The sequence below is a fragment of the Papio anubis genome, chromosome 7 (genome assembly GCF_008728515.1).
Source record: "Papio anubis isolate 15944 chromosome 7, Panubis1.0, whole genome shotgun sequence".
Lineage (NCBI taxonomy): Eukaryota > Metazoa > Chordata > Mammalia > Primates > Cercopithecidae > Papio > Papio anubis.
Genome location: NC_044982.1, coordinates 15878047 through 15893979, shown reverse-complemented (window position 1 = coordinate 15893979; position 15933 = coordinate 15878047). Strand labels below are relative to the sequence as shown.

The following is a 15933-nucleotide window of genomic DNA, read 5'->3' as shown; positions in this document are numbered from 1 at the left end:
GCGCGACACACCCACTGCACAAGGGTGCCAAGGACAGGAGAGAGGAACACTGGCAGTGGCAGCAGAGGTGCCCCCACCCTCTGTGGTGCCCGTGGGCCCAGGTCAGCCAAGGAGAGGAGCCAAGAAGCAGGAAGACATGCTGTGCCCGGATGTGTAAGTGTTAATGCTGGTTGGGGACAAGAGAAGGAAGGAAAGCACAAGGACAGGGTGAGAAGGAGGTAAGACCTCTTCTCTCTCTCACAATTGACTGATGGTTTTACGAACTCTTCTGTCCACAAAAGCTTCCACCCATGTCAAAGAAGATCTAGCAACGTTTCTGAGGCAAAGAGGACTTGCTCACAGATGAGCCACAGGGTGATATATCTAGATCGCATCTGCAAGGGGCACACGTAAAGTCTGCCAATAGGTTGTGGTGCTGACAATCAGGCCCCACACTTTCTTTCCAAGCTCCTCTCCTCCCACTTCTCCATGAGAGCAAGCCCTGGGTTCCCGTTCCCTCAGGTCCAGTGCCTTCACAGCTCTGTGAGCTTAAGGATGAAGAGGGTCTCTCTCCTCCTAGACCACTTAATGCCTATCAGGCCTTGAAGAGCCAATTCATATATCCGCTGTTCATAATCTCTTACCGGCACTCCCAACCTATAAACTTGGCTGCAATTGGCCTATTCCATTCACCTGCCAATTAACATGCTTTGCACTACTACGTATTCTCTAATTTGATTATCTTTTTGTTTGTTTCCATGTGGTCTCCCTAACTAGAGTGGAAATTTCTTGAAGGCAAAAGATCTTTCTGTATCCTTTGTTGCTCCCCCTGTGCCTAGTAATTCCTGTGTATACAATGGTAGTAACTGCAGGAGCAGCAGTGTACGGTTGCCACTTACCGAGCTCTAAGTGCTAGGCTCTGTTCTGAGTACTTTACATGGATTAATGAATATGCATCTCCCAACTGTCTGAGATATACATGCACACAATTATTACCCCTATTTAACCGGAAAATAAACTGATGCATAGGAGGTTAGTGACATGCCTAGGCTCACATGACTGGTACAGAGCAGACCCAGAACTCAAACCAAAGCTCTCTAACTCTAGAGCCTGTGACACACTATGTTGATGACCTGAGTTTGGGGTTGAGGAGGCAGAGATGGGTGAGGTGCCAATGAAGCAAATAAGAGAGATAGGGGATATCCACAGTAAAATGTGTAAGATACTGTCCCATTCAACAAAACTTACATAATGCACACATTTATTCATAAAGACAGATGTAAAGTTCACCTCTAAAATGTCAATGAGTAGTCAACTATCTCAGGAGAGCTGGATTCCAAGGCACTTTTCTTTCCTTTTCTATATTTTCTATGTATTGTTTGATTCTCCAAGGAGCATGCAGGACTACTGCATACGGCAGAAGGATAAACAATGAAGTCAATTTCATTATGGGTGGAAAGGAAAAGAAAACAAGAGAAAAAAGAAAGAGAGAGGGTCTGTGGAATATTTGTGAACAGAAGGGTGGCATGTCTATTCCTGTGTCTCAGAAAGATTGCTCTGCTGACAGGGAGGAAATAAAGACAGGGAAATATAACATACCTCTAAGACAAATGATAATAATGATAATTGCTAACATTTATGGAGCTCAGAGAAAGGTAATATAGGAAGTTTAAAATCCAGTTATCCTGACAGCAACACTGTTCATAGTAGCCAAAAGGTGGAAACAGCCACAATTCCATCAGCTAATGAATGGAAAAACAAATTGTGGTAGATCTGCACAATGGAATACTATTCAGCCATAAAAAGAAATATTGATCCATGTTACAATGTGGATAACCTTGAAAACATTATGCTATGTGAAAGAAGCCAGACACCAAAGCCCAAATATTGGCTATTTATATTTATATGAAATACCCCAAATCAGTATCCATAGAGAAAAAAAGCAGATGAGTAGTTGACAGGGACTTGGAGGGAGTGAGGAACGGGGAGTGGCTGCTTAATGGGTATAGGGTTTCTTACAGGGTGAGGAAAAGGTTTTGCAATTTGAGGTGATGGCTACACGTACTAAATGTGCATGTACTAAGTGGTATGAACGTACTAAATGCCACTGAATTCTACACTTTAAAATGGTTAAGTTTGTTATGTGAATTGTACTTCAATTAAAAAAAAAAAAAAGCCAGTTATCCTATTAACTTAAAGTCCTGAGAAAATGGAAAGGCAGATGAGGAGGGGGAAAAAAAATGGATTCAGAAAAACCCCAGTAAATGAGGCAATAAGACAAGTGGGACACCCAGAGTAGGATGTGGCCTCAGACAGAGGGAGAGAGGGTCCACACTCAGCAAAGGGTGGACCTAACCCCTATCTTCAGTAACTGAGCTATCCAACCATGGGCCAGGCAGCCTTGAGATGCTGTGAGCTTTCACCTTTCTCCTACGACATCTACCGTTTTAGTCGGTTGATCTGAGACAACACAGTTGTCGAATGCTCGCTCCAATTGCCTAAGTGGTTGGCACAGGCAAGGCTGAAGCCAAATATCCAACCCCTAGATAAGGCACGCAGAGCTTGTGCTGGGCCCGCCCCCATCAGCGCATGGGCTGCAGCTGCTTGTCACACCTGGCAGCTCCAGGCTGGGGGCGGCTTGTGGGTAGGGGTCACACCTTGCTCCTGGCTGTATCCCTGGCCTTAATCAGAGCCTCTGGCACAGAAGAGGTGACAGTACATATATGTGCTGAAGAAATAAACATCCTTCATTTCATATATTTTATCAGTTGGTTGAGATTTTTACTAGATAAAACACAGATATGGTACAAAATTCAAAAGGTTCCAGGGATATACAGTACTAAATTTGCCTTTCTTCTACCCTCCTACTCCGGCTTCTCCGAGGCAACCTTTGGCCTGCACCACCATTTGCAATGTGACTAGGGGGGTGAAGTTCTGACTCGCAAAGGCTCCCGTGACCACATACCCAGTCGTCTGGGAGGCAGGTCACCACCACGAGATGGGAGCTACATATGATATCAAGACAGAAGTCATCTGGGTGAAAACAAGGTCCTAGTATTCTATGCCAGGAGCAGACACAGGCTCCAGAGCCGCAGCTTGCAGAGGAATCCATGAGGGTGATGACCACCCCCTAGAGCATTCATGGAACAATGGGAAGCCAGGGGCAGAGACCACCCAGCCAGTCAACAGGGCCAGACACCTCAAGCTCCTCACTCCTGTTTCGGACCTAGGAGATTTCGAGCCGGGGAAAGGCAACATTGCTACCCAATGGGACGGAAGTAGATGTGCGCGTACCACTGTCATCCTTGGACCTAGAGAGGTGATATGTGTTTTGTCTGGAGGAACAAACTCACCTTAAAGGAATTCAACTGTGAGCTCGGTGGCATGGTCCCCAGTGACAGACTTTGTGGTGGACACAGCTGACAGCAACTTAGGTGGTGGGGAGAAGAGGGGCCCAGGAAATCAAGGTACCAGCAGAGGTTCGATCCATTTAGGGATGAACAACCTGGGCCAATTCCAAGCCTGGACCGAGCCCCAGGGCTGAGCTGCGTGTGGTGGGGGCATCTGCACACACTGCTTTGTCAGGTCGGATTGTGAGGCTGAGTAACCACTGCCCTGTAGAGTCACCAAACCATGGACTAAAAAAAGATTCAAGCCACGCAGGCTCATCTGTTTCCCCAAGGTTCCTGCCTAATGTGGCGATGCACTGGCAGGCTGGAGGGTGAGTCGGGCACTTATCTGATTTCAGCCAATCTGTTACTGTATTTCATTCCCTGTCCTCGTGCCCAGAGGCTGTTGCAATGGGTATAAATTTAGAAAGAGAAAGATAAATAACATGGAAAAGTTCCTTTTAACAAAATAGGGATTTTTTTTTCTCTCTATTTTGCTAAAGAAAAGATAAAATGATCTTGTTATTTATTTAGCCTTACCATGGTAGAATCTGATATTTTGGGCAGGAACCTAATAATGCATAACCACAGCCCAAGATGAACCAGCTTCTCCTGAAACTGTGAAAGAGTCAAGCCTCCATCCTAAGCGTTTCTTAGACACTGAGGGAGTGAGAACATGACAGTACCTTGTACAAGATCTGAAATCCACGAGGGTCCCTTCTGAACAAGCAAAAGACTCTGAAAGAAGACTGTCTCCTTTATATGAAACGATCTATGCCAGCTAACATAACACGCTGTGCCTGAAATTGTCAGGCCACTGGCAATTTCACTGGTCACACTGATACTTTAAACCAAACCTGTTCTATGAGGAAACTAATATCACAGATGGGAGATTTTCAGTTGGTGGAAATTAACTGAAAGAGAAACTGCTTGAGAAATGTTTGCCTTCCCTCACACACAAACTCACAGCCCAGTGGGTTATGGAACCCTCATGGTAAAAGACTAGATCAATTCCACCACCTAATCATTTAGCCCAACACCCATTCTACAGGGGAGAAAACCAAAGTTAAGTGACTGGCCCAAGATCACATGGCTGCCACTAATAGAGGGGGGCCCAGGTCCAGGTCTCACAACCCTTCCCTGGGGTCACCATGCAACTGTCACCCACCACCTGGATGTCAACCACACTCAGCGGCTGTACCTCTGACAGCATCTCATACTGGCCTCTTCTTCCAAGAGCAATGGTGAGTAAGTCATAGACCACAGACGCACTCTGTAGACTGATGAGGCGGTCACTCTTGTGTTCAGGTATCCTGCTCAGCACAGCATCCCGGTTGGCCTGAAAAAACACAGAAGAGAGAAGCAGATGGAGAAAGAGCCTAGTGCTGCATGGTGGGGAGGCCACCTAGGCCCTCCTGCCCCTACCGATTTGCCAAGGGAATGGAGACAAGGGTAGGAATGAGCAGAGGCCTGTCACCTTGGGTTATTTATTCAAAATCCCCTGGGCACTGCAGAACATGATATATGGGATGATCCAAACACTGAAGTCTTAGAATTGTGAACCTAGAGGGCACCTGTACCTGTCGGCAGGCATTTGGAGGAAGCCTTGGCAGCCGATACAAAGTTTTCCCTGGGCTCAGGTTCACAGCCAGCCTCGTGGAAGATGCAGCTGCGCTCTGGAGCAGCCGAATCATCCATCAAGTGAGGCCCTGCTGCGCCTCACTCGTGAATCCTGCTTCTGCTCTACATTAAAGAGGGGGAGAAAATTCCCAGCCCTGCATTTCCCAACACCCAACTGTGCCATCAAGTTCCATGAGTCCTACAGAGATCGATCTTACTTTTCCTCTATCACCAAGCAATATTCAAATCCCTATATGACATCTTCACTGGAACAGAACACAAAGACGAATTCAATCTTGTTTAGGGAAGCACAACACAGATATATAAGAGAAATCAAGAAGAAAGCAGATCTTTCCTTTAAAAGATATTAACACAGAGGACTCAAGAGAACAATTTTCTAAGCTTAGTACAGAAATACATCAGGCACATTCAAACTTATTAATCTCATCTATCCAGAAATCAAATGCTCTTTACAGCAACTTGTTTCCATTACTTCCAAAATTTAATTTCTCTACAGATTCCTCTAAATATATCACATGTATGAGACTCAATAGCTAGCTCATTTTCCCTTTTTCCCTAATAGGAAGTTCAGAATCAACAAAGTTAGATTTCGATTTCACCTGCCCTTTTCCCCCTGCTAATTAACAGAAGTCTGCAGATCCATCTGTCCTTGGGAGCAGAGACAGGCCCGCCCCCAGTCTTTCCTGTGAAAGTGGTACATGAGGTTCCAGGGTCACTTGTCCCGGCATGCTGACATTGATCTTCCTCCTGACATTCAAAAAGGCCACGCACACACCTTCCCTCTCACTAATGAGACAAAATGCATTTTCTTTGTGTGTGAGTCCAAGGCATTTACTTTTAGCCACCCATCAGTACTTACTCACTTTAAAACTCCTTGCTCTTAAATGTCAAAGACAAATAAGAATATATAAGACAGGCCACTTCCTACAAAGTGAGTCATCTCTGACGGAAACAAGCCTGCTTTTGAAGATTTCATTCTAAGTTTTTCTTGTTAGGAGTCCCTCTTGAGCCCCCAAAAAAAGCAGCTCTGAAGGAAACAGGGCCTGTTGCAAATGGTCTCATTTTATTTATTTGCTATACATATTCTATACTGAGACCGATGCCTGGAAGAGAGCAAAACAAACATGCTATTTATGAAAGGTTTTCAAGTTATACCAAATGCATTGTTTTCATTTTTAGAGAAAGTATCAGTATCTTTTGACTAAAAAGGTACAATATAGAACCTCAAACAGACCCACAAATAATAAATATCCCAGAATATTGCCTCAGTGGTAGTTCTGCAAATCAAGTTCTTAGAATCCCATTCTCCTAGGGGAAACTAATTTGTTTTGTGGTTAGAAAATAGCACAATTCTAAGTGACATCTTGTAGGTGGAGAAGCTATGGACAAATTCATGCTTCTGAATTAAAGTCAGAACCAACAAAGAACACAATTTTCTGACATCCAAAAACCACAAATTTTCATTTTGGTTTTGAAATTGAGCACATTCATTTTCTGTCTAAAAACCAAAAAATCGAGAAGTCAAAGGACATAGAAAAAAGGCTTCCAAAAGCAACTTCATTTAGATTTCTACCTACATTTTCTGAAATGATTTATAGGGAGAACATAATCATTTGGGTTAGAAACCTTGTCCTTCATACCCACTGATGACATCACTGGATTTCAACATCCCCTGAAGAGATTTTTCTGGAAATTACATACCACAGAGCCAACTCTGACTGTCTCAAAGGGATCTCAATGTTTGAGTATTATTAGTTTCTATCACTTCAATTAAGAAGCAGGAGAGTTGGAGACATCATTCCACAGACATCTCCACTTAGTGCAAGCGTTTTAGAGAGGTGGCCATGTTTTCCAAATTGCAGACTGGAACATATCATCTGACAATGGAACATAATATTTTCAATCAGAATTGTCCAGGTAATCTAAAATGTATAGTCACCATGCTTTCAGAACGTGTACACCATAACCAACCAAGTTTGCCCAAAGGGAACTACCTGCCAAGGACCCAGCTTGGGATGAGGGAATGCTGACCAGGAGGCCAAGGTGAGCTGGCTCCATGGATGCCCCGGTGGGGAAGCCTGGGGAGACTTGTTCACTTGAATGCCACCATGTGCCAGCCTGCTCACCTATGTGCTTCCCTGATTGCACCAAGGCAAGCAGAGAATGTAAATGACACCATCCTAAGTTACCAGCTGACTATCGGGCAACCCTGCTTCCTTGAGAGGAAGTAAGCCCAATGACACCAAACAGCCTCCAAGTCAAAAGAGGTGGTAACTCACGCAGGCTTGCTCTTGTCAACATCGGTGGGCCAGTAAAAGTTGTTTTTTTTTTTTTTGAGACGGAGTCTCGCTCTGTCACCCAGGCTGGAGTGCAGTGGCGGGATCTCAGCTCACTGCAAGCTCCGCCTGCCGGGTTCACGCCATTCTCCTGCCTCAGCCTCCCGAGTAGCTGGGACTACAGGCGCCCGCCACCTCGCCCGGCTAGTTTTTTGTATTTTTTTTTAGTAGAGACGAGGTTTTACCGTGTTAGCCAGGATGGTCTGGATCTCCTGACCTCATGATCCGCCCATCTTGGCCTCCCAAAGTGCTGGGATTACAGGCTTGAGCCACCACGCCCGGCCGCCATTCAAAGTTTTAATCAAAGGCAAGAGAGCTGCCCTCTCATGAGTTCTGGCCTCTTCTGATCCCTCCTTCTCTCTGTGCATGTATGTTATTATGCTCAGACCCCATGTCTATACTCACCTGAGTCCATTTTATACCTCCCATTAAACAGTATGTGTGGGGAGGGCAAGAAGGGAAATGCCTTCTCTTGCTTTAGTTACGATTCCCCTTTCTCCCCTGGGCTTTCCCAGCGGTTGGGGGTAAGCAGTGACAGCTATGGGGAGGGGGCAGTACAGTCTCCTAGCAGGAACAGGAGACCACTGCGTGATGCACGCATTCTGCCTGCTCTGGGCCTTGGGTTCCTCATGTGTAAAATGAGGGAAGGGGATGTGAGCCCTCAAGATCTTTTGATTCCAGGAGCCCGCCCATTCTGCTCAGGTCCTCAGTACACATCACTATTCTGCTGAGGAATTCGTCATTATAACACACATGATCCTGAAGGTTTCAAGCTAGGGCCACGATGCCTAGTGATAGATACACAGGACAGAAACCCAATAAATGATGAGTGGTGAAATAGACCTAAAATTCGATATCCTGGCCAAATACTAAGAAAATGTTTCAAAGTAATCAGAGGGTCTGGCAAAACCTCCCTCACAATAGCAGTGACAGGGAAGAGAAGTGAGTTCTCGTGGCCTGGGACTTTACAGTGTCTGGTGACAGCTGGGAGCTGGGAGAGACAACCAGGGCAGGAGGATGAGAGTTTCATCAAGTTCCTGCTGTGAAAACCAGAGGTTCATAGAACCAACAAATGACTTATCCCCAAATTCTCCCCCACTCCAGGGCAAATTGAGAGGCTTATAAAGGTCACCCTTTGGGGGCCTCTTTCTCCTTTTAAGATTCCTCCGGTGGTCATTTTAGCTGTGGTTTACCTAGATACAATTGCATTAATGTTCAGCCAATACTGGGTGGATAAATGAATGAACTAAGATACCTGCTTCAAGATAGAAGATAGAGAAGCTCCAAGCTCCAGGCTAACCAAGGGACATTGCTCGCTGGTCCAGGAATTAAGACCCTCATTTTAAACCTCTACTGTTTTTTCCCATCCATGTATACCCTCTAGAAAGTATTTTCTCTCAAGAAAAAGAGTTGTCATACTGGCAGAATGGCTGTATCAAAAAAGAGACTACAGGGCCGGGGAAAGAACGATGTAAAAACACATTCCACGTACCATTGATTCGCTAATCAGCAGTAACAGCAGGGCTTCTTCCGTATTTTCTTGAGGACAAAAAATGCTGCAGAAAGAAAACTGACTTTGATATATGGCAGTTTCAAAATAACACAAAACACACAAATACAAGCAGAACTGAACACTAAAAGCTTCCAGGATTTTATATAATACCCATGAAAAATACTGTATAATTTGGACACTTGAATTAATTTGCCTATTTCTATGGTAATCTATGGAATTCATACATTTTAGCTATGCATTTTAGTGGTAGGCAGAAGGGTAAAGGAAAGCTGTAAAAACCAAGTTAAAAGCCCAAATAACATATGTACATATTACAGAGGCAGAATTTTAGATTTCAATAAATTGACATTATCTAAATAATACAAGCTTTCTCCTAAACCCGTTACAGAGGTATACACTGCAGGCATTTCACTGAACAGTACTCTTCTTACCTCTTACCTGCTAACTGGCATATCTCATACTGTCATTTAGATGAAATAAGAGATTAGAAGCAATTTTAGAGTTTGAATAATTTCTCTAATACTGTAAGAATTTAGTGAGCTATCTTACTTAGACACATAAGTTTTATTATGGGGTAGCATGCAAGAGCTCTTATTAATCTATTTTACGGAATTTGGCTGAACTCTTAAATCTTGGATTAAAAGAAGGAGCTTTTTAAGCTCAACATTGCTCAGGATTAGAGAATAATAAAAACCCAGCAGAACCCCGATCTGTATTCTCTATAGCCTGTTTTCTGTGTTGTGAGCATTTGCAGCACTTTTTCTCCTGTTCTAAAGCTCTAGAATCCTTTGGGCAGAATTCTGAATGTTATCACCAATTGGGTCAAACTCAATATTTTTTCATGAAATGGAAGAAGAGTGTATAATAAATAAAAATGAACTTGGTTTTAAAAAAAACTCCTAGATATTTGGAAGATAACTAAAAATGACTAAGTTTATGTCTTCTCAGGGATAATATTACAATCATTTAATTGAAGGGATCCCCCCCCCAATAAAAGGAAAAAAAAAAAGGATTTTTCACATAATTATAAACATTTGTTTTCTTCGAAGTGCTGGCAATTTTTGTACTGCATCTTAGGATGACAAAGAGCAAGATAGAAGAAACACAGTGCCTGGCATTCTCATTACAATGCTGACACCGCCAGAGGTAAGGAAGCCACCTGCAGGATGGTTTCTATCGCTCTTCTGAGGCTAAAATTTTATGAAAAGGCTGGCCTGAGAATGAGGAGCAAGATTCGGGGATATGCAGTGACTTGCTTCAGAAGTCAGCTTGAGATGATCTGGGTTTTTCAGATGGGACAGTTCTTTCCCCTTAGATTCTGAAATAGAGCCTAAAGGCTCTGAATTAAGTGTCTCCCAAACAATCACCTCAGTATGGTGTGTGTGTGTGTGTGTGTGCGCGCGCACGTGCGTGCACGCTTATACATGCACACCGGTGCCCAACAATCATTTCCTGATATCCTGGCTTGTGCTTACATGCAATTGGGACCTTGCAAATAAAACAGTAACGTGAACCATTGTGTGTGTGTGTGTGTGTGTGTGTGTGTATGCACACACCCATGCCCAGTCATCATTTCCTGATATCCTGGCTTGTGCTTACATGCAACTGGGATCTTGCAAATCAAGCAGTAACGTGAATCATTGTGTGTGTTCATGGCTAGCCAGTTCTGCATTGCCCAGACCAATTGAAAAGAGAGAGAGCCTATGCTAATTGTGACTTCACAGCAGTCAATTCAGTCCATGGCTAATCTCCAGATTCTGGTTGAGCCATCCAGCCTGCTTAAATGCTAGTTTGTGTTATTTTTACCATAGTTGCTAACAAGTGGCACATGAACCGAATCCAGCTCCACTTCCTCTAACTTCCCTATTTGTGGCAGGCAAGGTGGGTACTCAGGAGCACTGCAAGGCTCCCAAGGCCAGCAGAAGAAGTGGGGGGAGAAAAGGTAGTTTTAAGAGACAGACCTAAACAACTACACATTGGAAGGCTCCCTCTCAATCATCATGAACTCTCTAGACCCATTTCCGGCCAATTCCTTCCCTCTTGTTTGCCCAGGGAAGCGTGGATGGAGCTCAGGGTGAATGGTCAAAACTGTTGGGGCCTTCCTTTTGTGTCCTTCTCCTCTTTGGGGCTCACGAGCCTCAGGGGGAGATACTGGGGTACCCAGGCCTCAGCCTTGAAGAGTGGGAAAACTGGGGCCCTAGATCCAGAGGAAGTTGCGTGAAGGGGAAGGTGGGGGACAAAAGGGGACAAGGAGAAAACAGGGCTCAGCAGGCATGAGGACAAGCTCCCTAGAACTGGCGAGCTGGCAAAGGAGGCTGCTGCGCTGAGAATGGGAGGATGCGTTCTCGCCCTAGCCATGTCACCAACTCACTGGGTGACCTTTAGGCAAACTGCCCATTTTCTTACTTTGGATGAATTTACCAACTGATTTTCTGATTCTACAGAAGACATAGGGAACAAGGGCGAGAATTCTCAGGTATAAGTAGTAATCATCATCTTGCCAGGGCTCCTACATAATAGCTTTTTCTTAAAAATTTCCTCCGATACGTAGAAACTTTACTGTAATTGTAGAAACAATCATGCGAAAGACATTAATCCAACTTTACCCAACTGCATTTCATCTCTCTGTCATCGTTAGCCATTATGTAACTAATGACAAGTTAATGTCTAAAGGTCACTGGCACCCCCTAAAACTCTACATTTAGGTGCAGGGAGGGCCTTGAACACTGCCAACCCATGAGAAAGTTGATTTGTAAATAATGACAACATCAACTCTAAGGTCTAGTAATGGTTCCTTTATAATTTTAGTATGTCTGGCTGAGATACTACCAGGAAATTCCAGGAGAAACACAGCCTCTGAACCACAGCCAGCCAGATAAGAGCCGAGGCATGGAGGCCAAGATGAAGTCCCACCCCGAACCCAAGTCACACTGTCTGCAAGCATGCCAAGGCAGAATCTACTGTCGATCCCAGGTTTATGTGGATAAATGGCTACCAAGAAAGGAATAGGACTTAAATTGAAAATTAAGAGCGCATCTTGATTATTAGGGATTGGCTAGTCTGATGCAAGGACTATTGAGGCCTCACCACGCTTCTCTTTCGTGTCAATCCATATAGGTCAAAAATCTCCACATGACAAAGAAAGAAGGGTCCCTCATGTAGACCAGTGCAGGTCCACTGGGCTACACTCTGCTGAGTGGGTCAGGTGAATCCCACCTAGAACATCACCTTGCACAAGTGCTTCCATGTTCCTGCTGAGAGGATGGGCCTCTCCATGACTCCAAGGTGAGCTGTGTGCACCAGAGGCAAGGAGACGACAGCAGCCAGCGGTGCCACTGGCCGTTTACACAGCTTCGGTTCGGCCATCAAGAAGTTATCCTGACCCTTCAACATCCCTCTGCTTTCCATTTTATTTTATTTTATTTATTTATTTTTGCAAGGTCTTGAGGATGTATTGTGTCCAGGGAAGGGCCTGGCCAGTGCCTGGCTCAGGCTGTCCAGCCCTCCCCAGCCAAGACCCCCCTCCACATTTTCCATTTTAAACAGCCTCCCCATCCTTACCAAAAACTCCTGGCAACCAAGAGGTTCAGATCTACATTCAGTATTCCATGATAATCACCTTTTCCTCCTAGACCTACAAAGGAGTTTAGACAATGCCTGGTACTCACTAGCACTCAATGAATCTTTTCATCATCTATTTCTTGGCAATATTATCCAATATTAACCAGTATCCACAATAGCTGTTTTTAATCTTCTGCTTTACTTTGTGTTAACTATCTAGTCTAATGTGCATTTAATTATTGAAACTACCTCAATGCTTCTTACAAGAGGAAATACAATGAAAAAAAAAGTATACCTGACTGAAACACACACACACACACACATATACACACACACATACACACACACACACACATATACACACACACACATACACACACATACACACATATATACACACACACACATACATACACACACATATATATACACACACACACACATACACACACATATACACACACACACATACACACACATACACATACACACACATACACACATATATACACACACACACTCTCTCTCATACATTAAGAAACATGTAGATGCAGGGGGAAAAAAGAAACATGTACAAGACTCTTCACAGAAGCCCTGTTCCTACTAGCCCCTCATGGGAAACAACTCACAACACAAGCAGAATGGATCAATATCCTGGAGGACAGTCATAAAATGAAACACCTCGCAGCAATGAAAAACACTCCTACATGAAAAAGTATGGGTGAATAGTTCAAATATAAAGTTAGACAAAAGAAGTTAAACATTAGAGAGTGCATATCGTATGATTCCACGTATATAAATTTCAAAAAGGGGCCAGACTAATGATTGCGACAGAAGTCAGGAGAGGGCTCCCCTGGATGGGGGTGGTGACTGGGAGAGGCCATGGGAGGGCGTGTAGGGCTCCAGTAGTGTCCATTCCTGACTAGATGCTACTTACATGGATATGCTAACTTGGTGGAAGTTCATCAAGTTTCATACTTTTGATTTATTTTTCTCTATGTATGGTGTGTATCCAAAAAAGCTTACTCTAAAAAATAAATAAACAAAAGCTGATACAATTCTTCACAGAAACACCCAGAAGAAAAGAAAGCAAGGAAGCCTACGACAGGTGATCCCTCTTCTCATTCCATCCAGGATTTTCTACATTGTATTTCCTTTCAAATTCAAGATGGGCAGTGTGAGCATCCTGTATGCATTTCATGCTCAGGTCTCCATGACCAGGGGTGGAGCTTCCTGGCAGGGCTTGTCTTTCAGTTATGTTCCATTACGACCAACTCTTCTGAATGGTCCTTGTGGTTTTCTGGAGCTAGAAGGATCTCTGCCATCTAAATTTTGCTTGACACTTATTATACTTATCATAAGAGACTGTGGGGAAGGAGACTGTTAGCCAAAACGAGGTTTCTGCATTATCTACAGATTCCCTTTCACACCTCCAAACCGGCATAACTGAATGGTGAGAATGTACTTTCTGCCAATGTGGATGGGTCAGAGTCCTGCCTTGGTAAGAAGGGAACCTCCAAACAAGAATAACTCCCACAGGTGTTCCTCTTTACCCATATTCTAAGCAGTAGAGCTCTGAACCCACAAAATTACAAAGCTAAAAACTGATGGTAATAAATGAAGGCATAGAATTCATGTGGAAATCGATGAAACAGAGAACAGAATCACAATAGAAAAAAGTCAAAACCCAAAGTTGGTTCCTCAAAACTGACAAACTTTCAGTTAGACTGACTCTAAAAAAGAGAAAAACGACTTAAATTACTAAAATGAGAAATCAGAGAACATGACAACCAACCCTGTAGAAATACAAAAAAAAATTATAAAGGAACGCTATGAACAATTGTACGGAGGCAAATTAGGTAGTTGAGATGAAGCAGACACATTTCTAGAAAGATGCAAACTAATCAAACTGATTCAAGAAGAAATAGAAAATACAAATAGACCCATAATAAGTAAAGAGACTGAATTAGTATTTAAAAAAAAAAAAAAAAAACTTCCTACAAAGAAAGCCTAGGTCCAGATGGCTTCACTGGTGAAGTCTACCAAATATTTAAAGGATTAATACCAATTCTCCACAATCTCTTTCAAAAAGAAGAGGAGGGAATAGTCTCCAACTCATTTTATGAGGCCAATATTACTTTAATAACAAAACCAGACAAAAACATCATAAGAAAACTGCAGAATAGTATCTTTTATAAATATAGATGTAAAAATCTTTAACAAAATATCAGCAAATAGAACCCAGCAATAATAAAAAGGAGCATACACCATGACTTGGACAGGGATGCAGGTTGGCTTAATGTGTGAAAATAAATTAATGTGATACACCACAGCATTAGAATAAAGGATAAAACCCACATTATCATTTCAATTGATGCAGAAAAAGCAGTTGACAAAATTCAACACCCATTAATAATAAAAATAACAAACTAGAAATAGGAAGCCCTTTTCTTAACCTGATGAAGGGCATCTACAAAAGCCCATAGAAAACAACATACTCTGTAAAAGACTAGATAATTTCCCCTGCCTGAGATCAGGAATGAGACAAGGACATCCATGCTTGCCACTTCTATTCAACATTGTACTGGAAGTTCTAGCCAGGGCAATTAAGGAAGAAAATAAAATAAAATGCATCTAGGTTAGAAAGGAAAAAATAAAACCATCTATATTAGTATTAATAGATGACACAATCTTGATGTAGAAAATTGTAAGGAATTCAAAAAAACTATTAGGACCAATAAACAAATTCAGCAAGGTTACAGTATACAAAATACAAAATCAATTTACAAAATCTGTTGTATTTCCATATACTTGCAATGAACAATCCAAAAATGAAATTAAGAAAACAACTGTATTTATAAGAGCATCAAAAAGAATAGCGCACGTTTGCATGCACACATGTGCATGCACGCACACACGCGCGCGCACACACATGCGCGCGCGCACACACACACACACATTTAGGAATAGGCGTAACCAAAGAAATACAAGCTTTATATCCTGAAAAATACAAATCATTGTTTAAAAAAATTAAAGACAACCTAAATAGATGGAAAGATATCTCATGTTCATGGATCAGAAGACTTAATATTTTTAATATGGAAATATTCCTCAAATTGATCTACAAATTCAATGCAATTCCTATTAAAATCCCAGCTGCCTTTTTTTTTTTCCAGAAATGGACAAGGTAATTCTAAAATTCATATGGAAATTCAGGGGCTTGGGAGACAGGAGGGTGACAGCTAAGAGGTGCTGGGTTTATTTTGGGGGTAATAAAAATGTTCTAGTCATGGCGATGGATGCACAACTATGCAAGTATATTAAAAGCCACTGAATTGCACACTTTCAATGGACGAATTGTATAATATGTGAATTATGTCTCAAAAAACAATTTTTTAAAAAGCTGACACTTGTGAACTGAAACTTGTGACTCAGTAGCCAGTGCTACTATAGGAATGCTCCCTTTAATGACTGTATTTCCTGGAGCTGCATTTTGCTTCTATAATTCTCTTTG

General features: G+C 42.7%; 1 protein-coding gene across 7 annotated transcripts in view; it reads right to left on the bottom strand.

The window, feature by feature from the left end:
• Nucleotides 1-15933, bottom strand: part of TTC7B (tetratricopeptide repeat domain 7B) — a 275212-nt gene that overhangs the window by 133448 nt on the left and 125831 nt on the right. For all 7 annotated transcript variants that reach the window (XM_017961461.3, XM_017961462.3, XM_003902158.3 and 4 more), the window contains 2 exons: nucleotides 8838-8901; nucleotides 4570-4707 (listed from right to left, as the gene is read on the bottom strand). In XM_017961461.3, the coding sequence (XP_017816950.2) occupies nucleotides 4570-4707; nucleotides 8838-8901 (202 nt within the window). The remainder of the gene's footprint in view (nucleotides 1-4569; nucleotides 4708-8837; nucleotides 8902-15933) is intronic.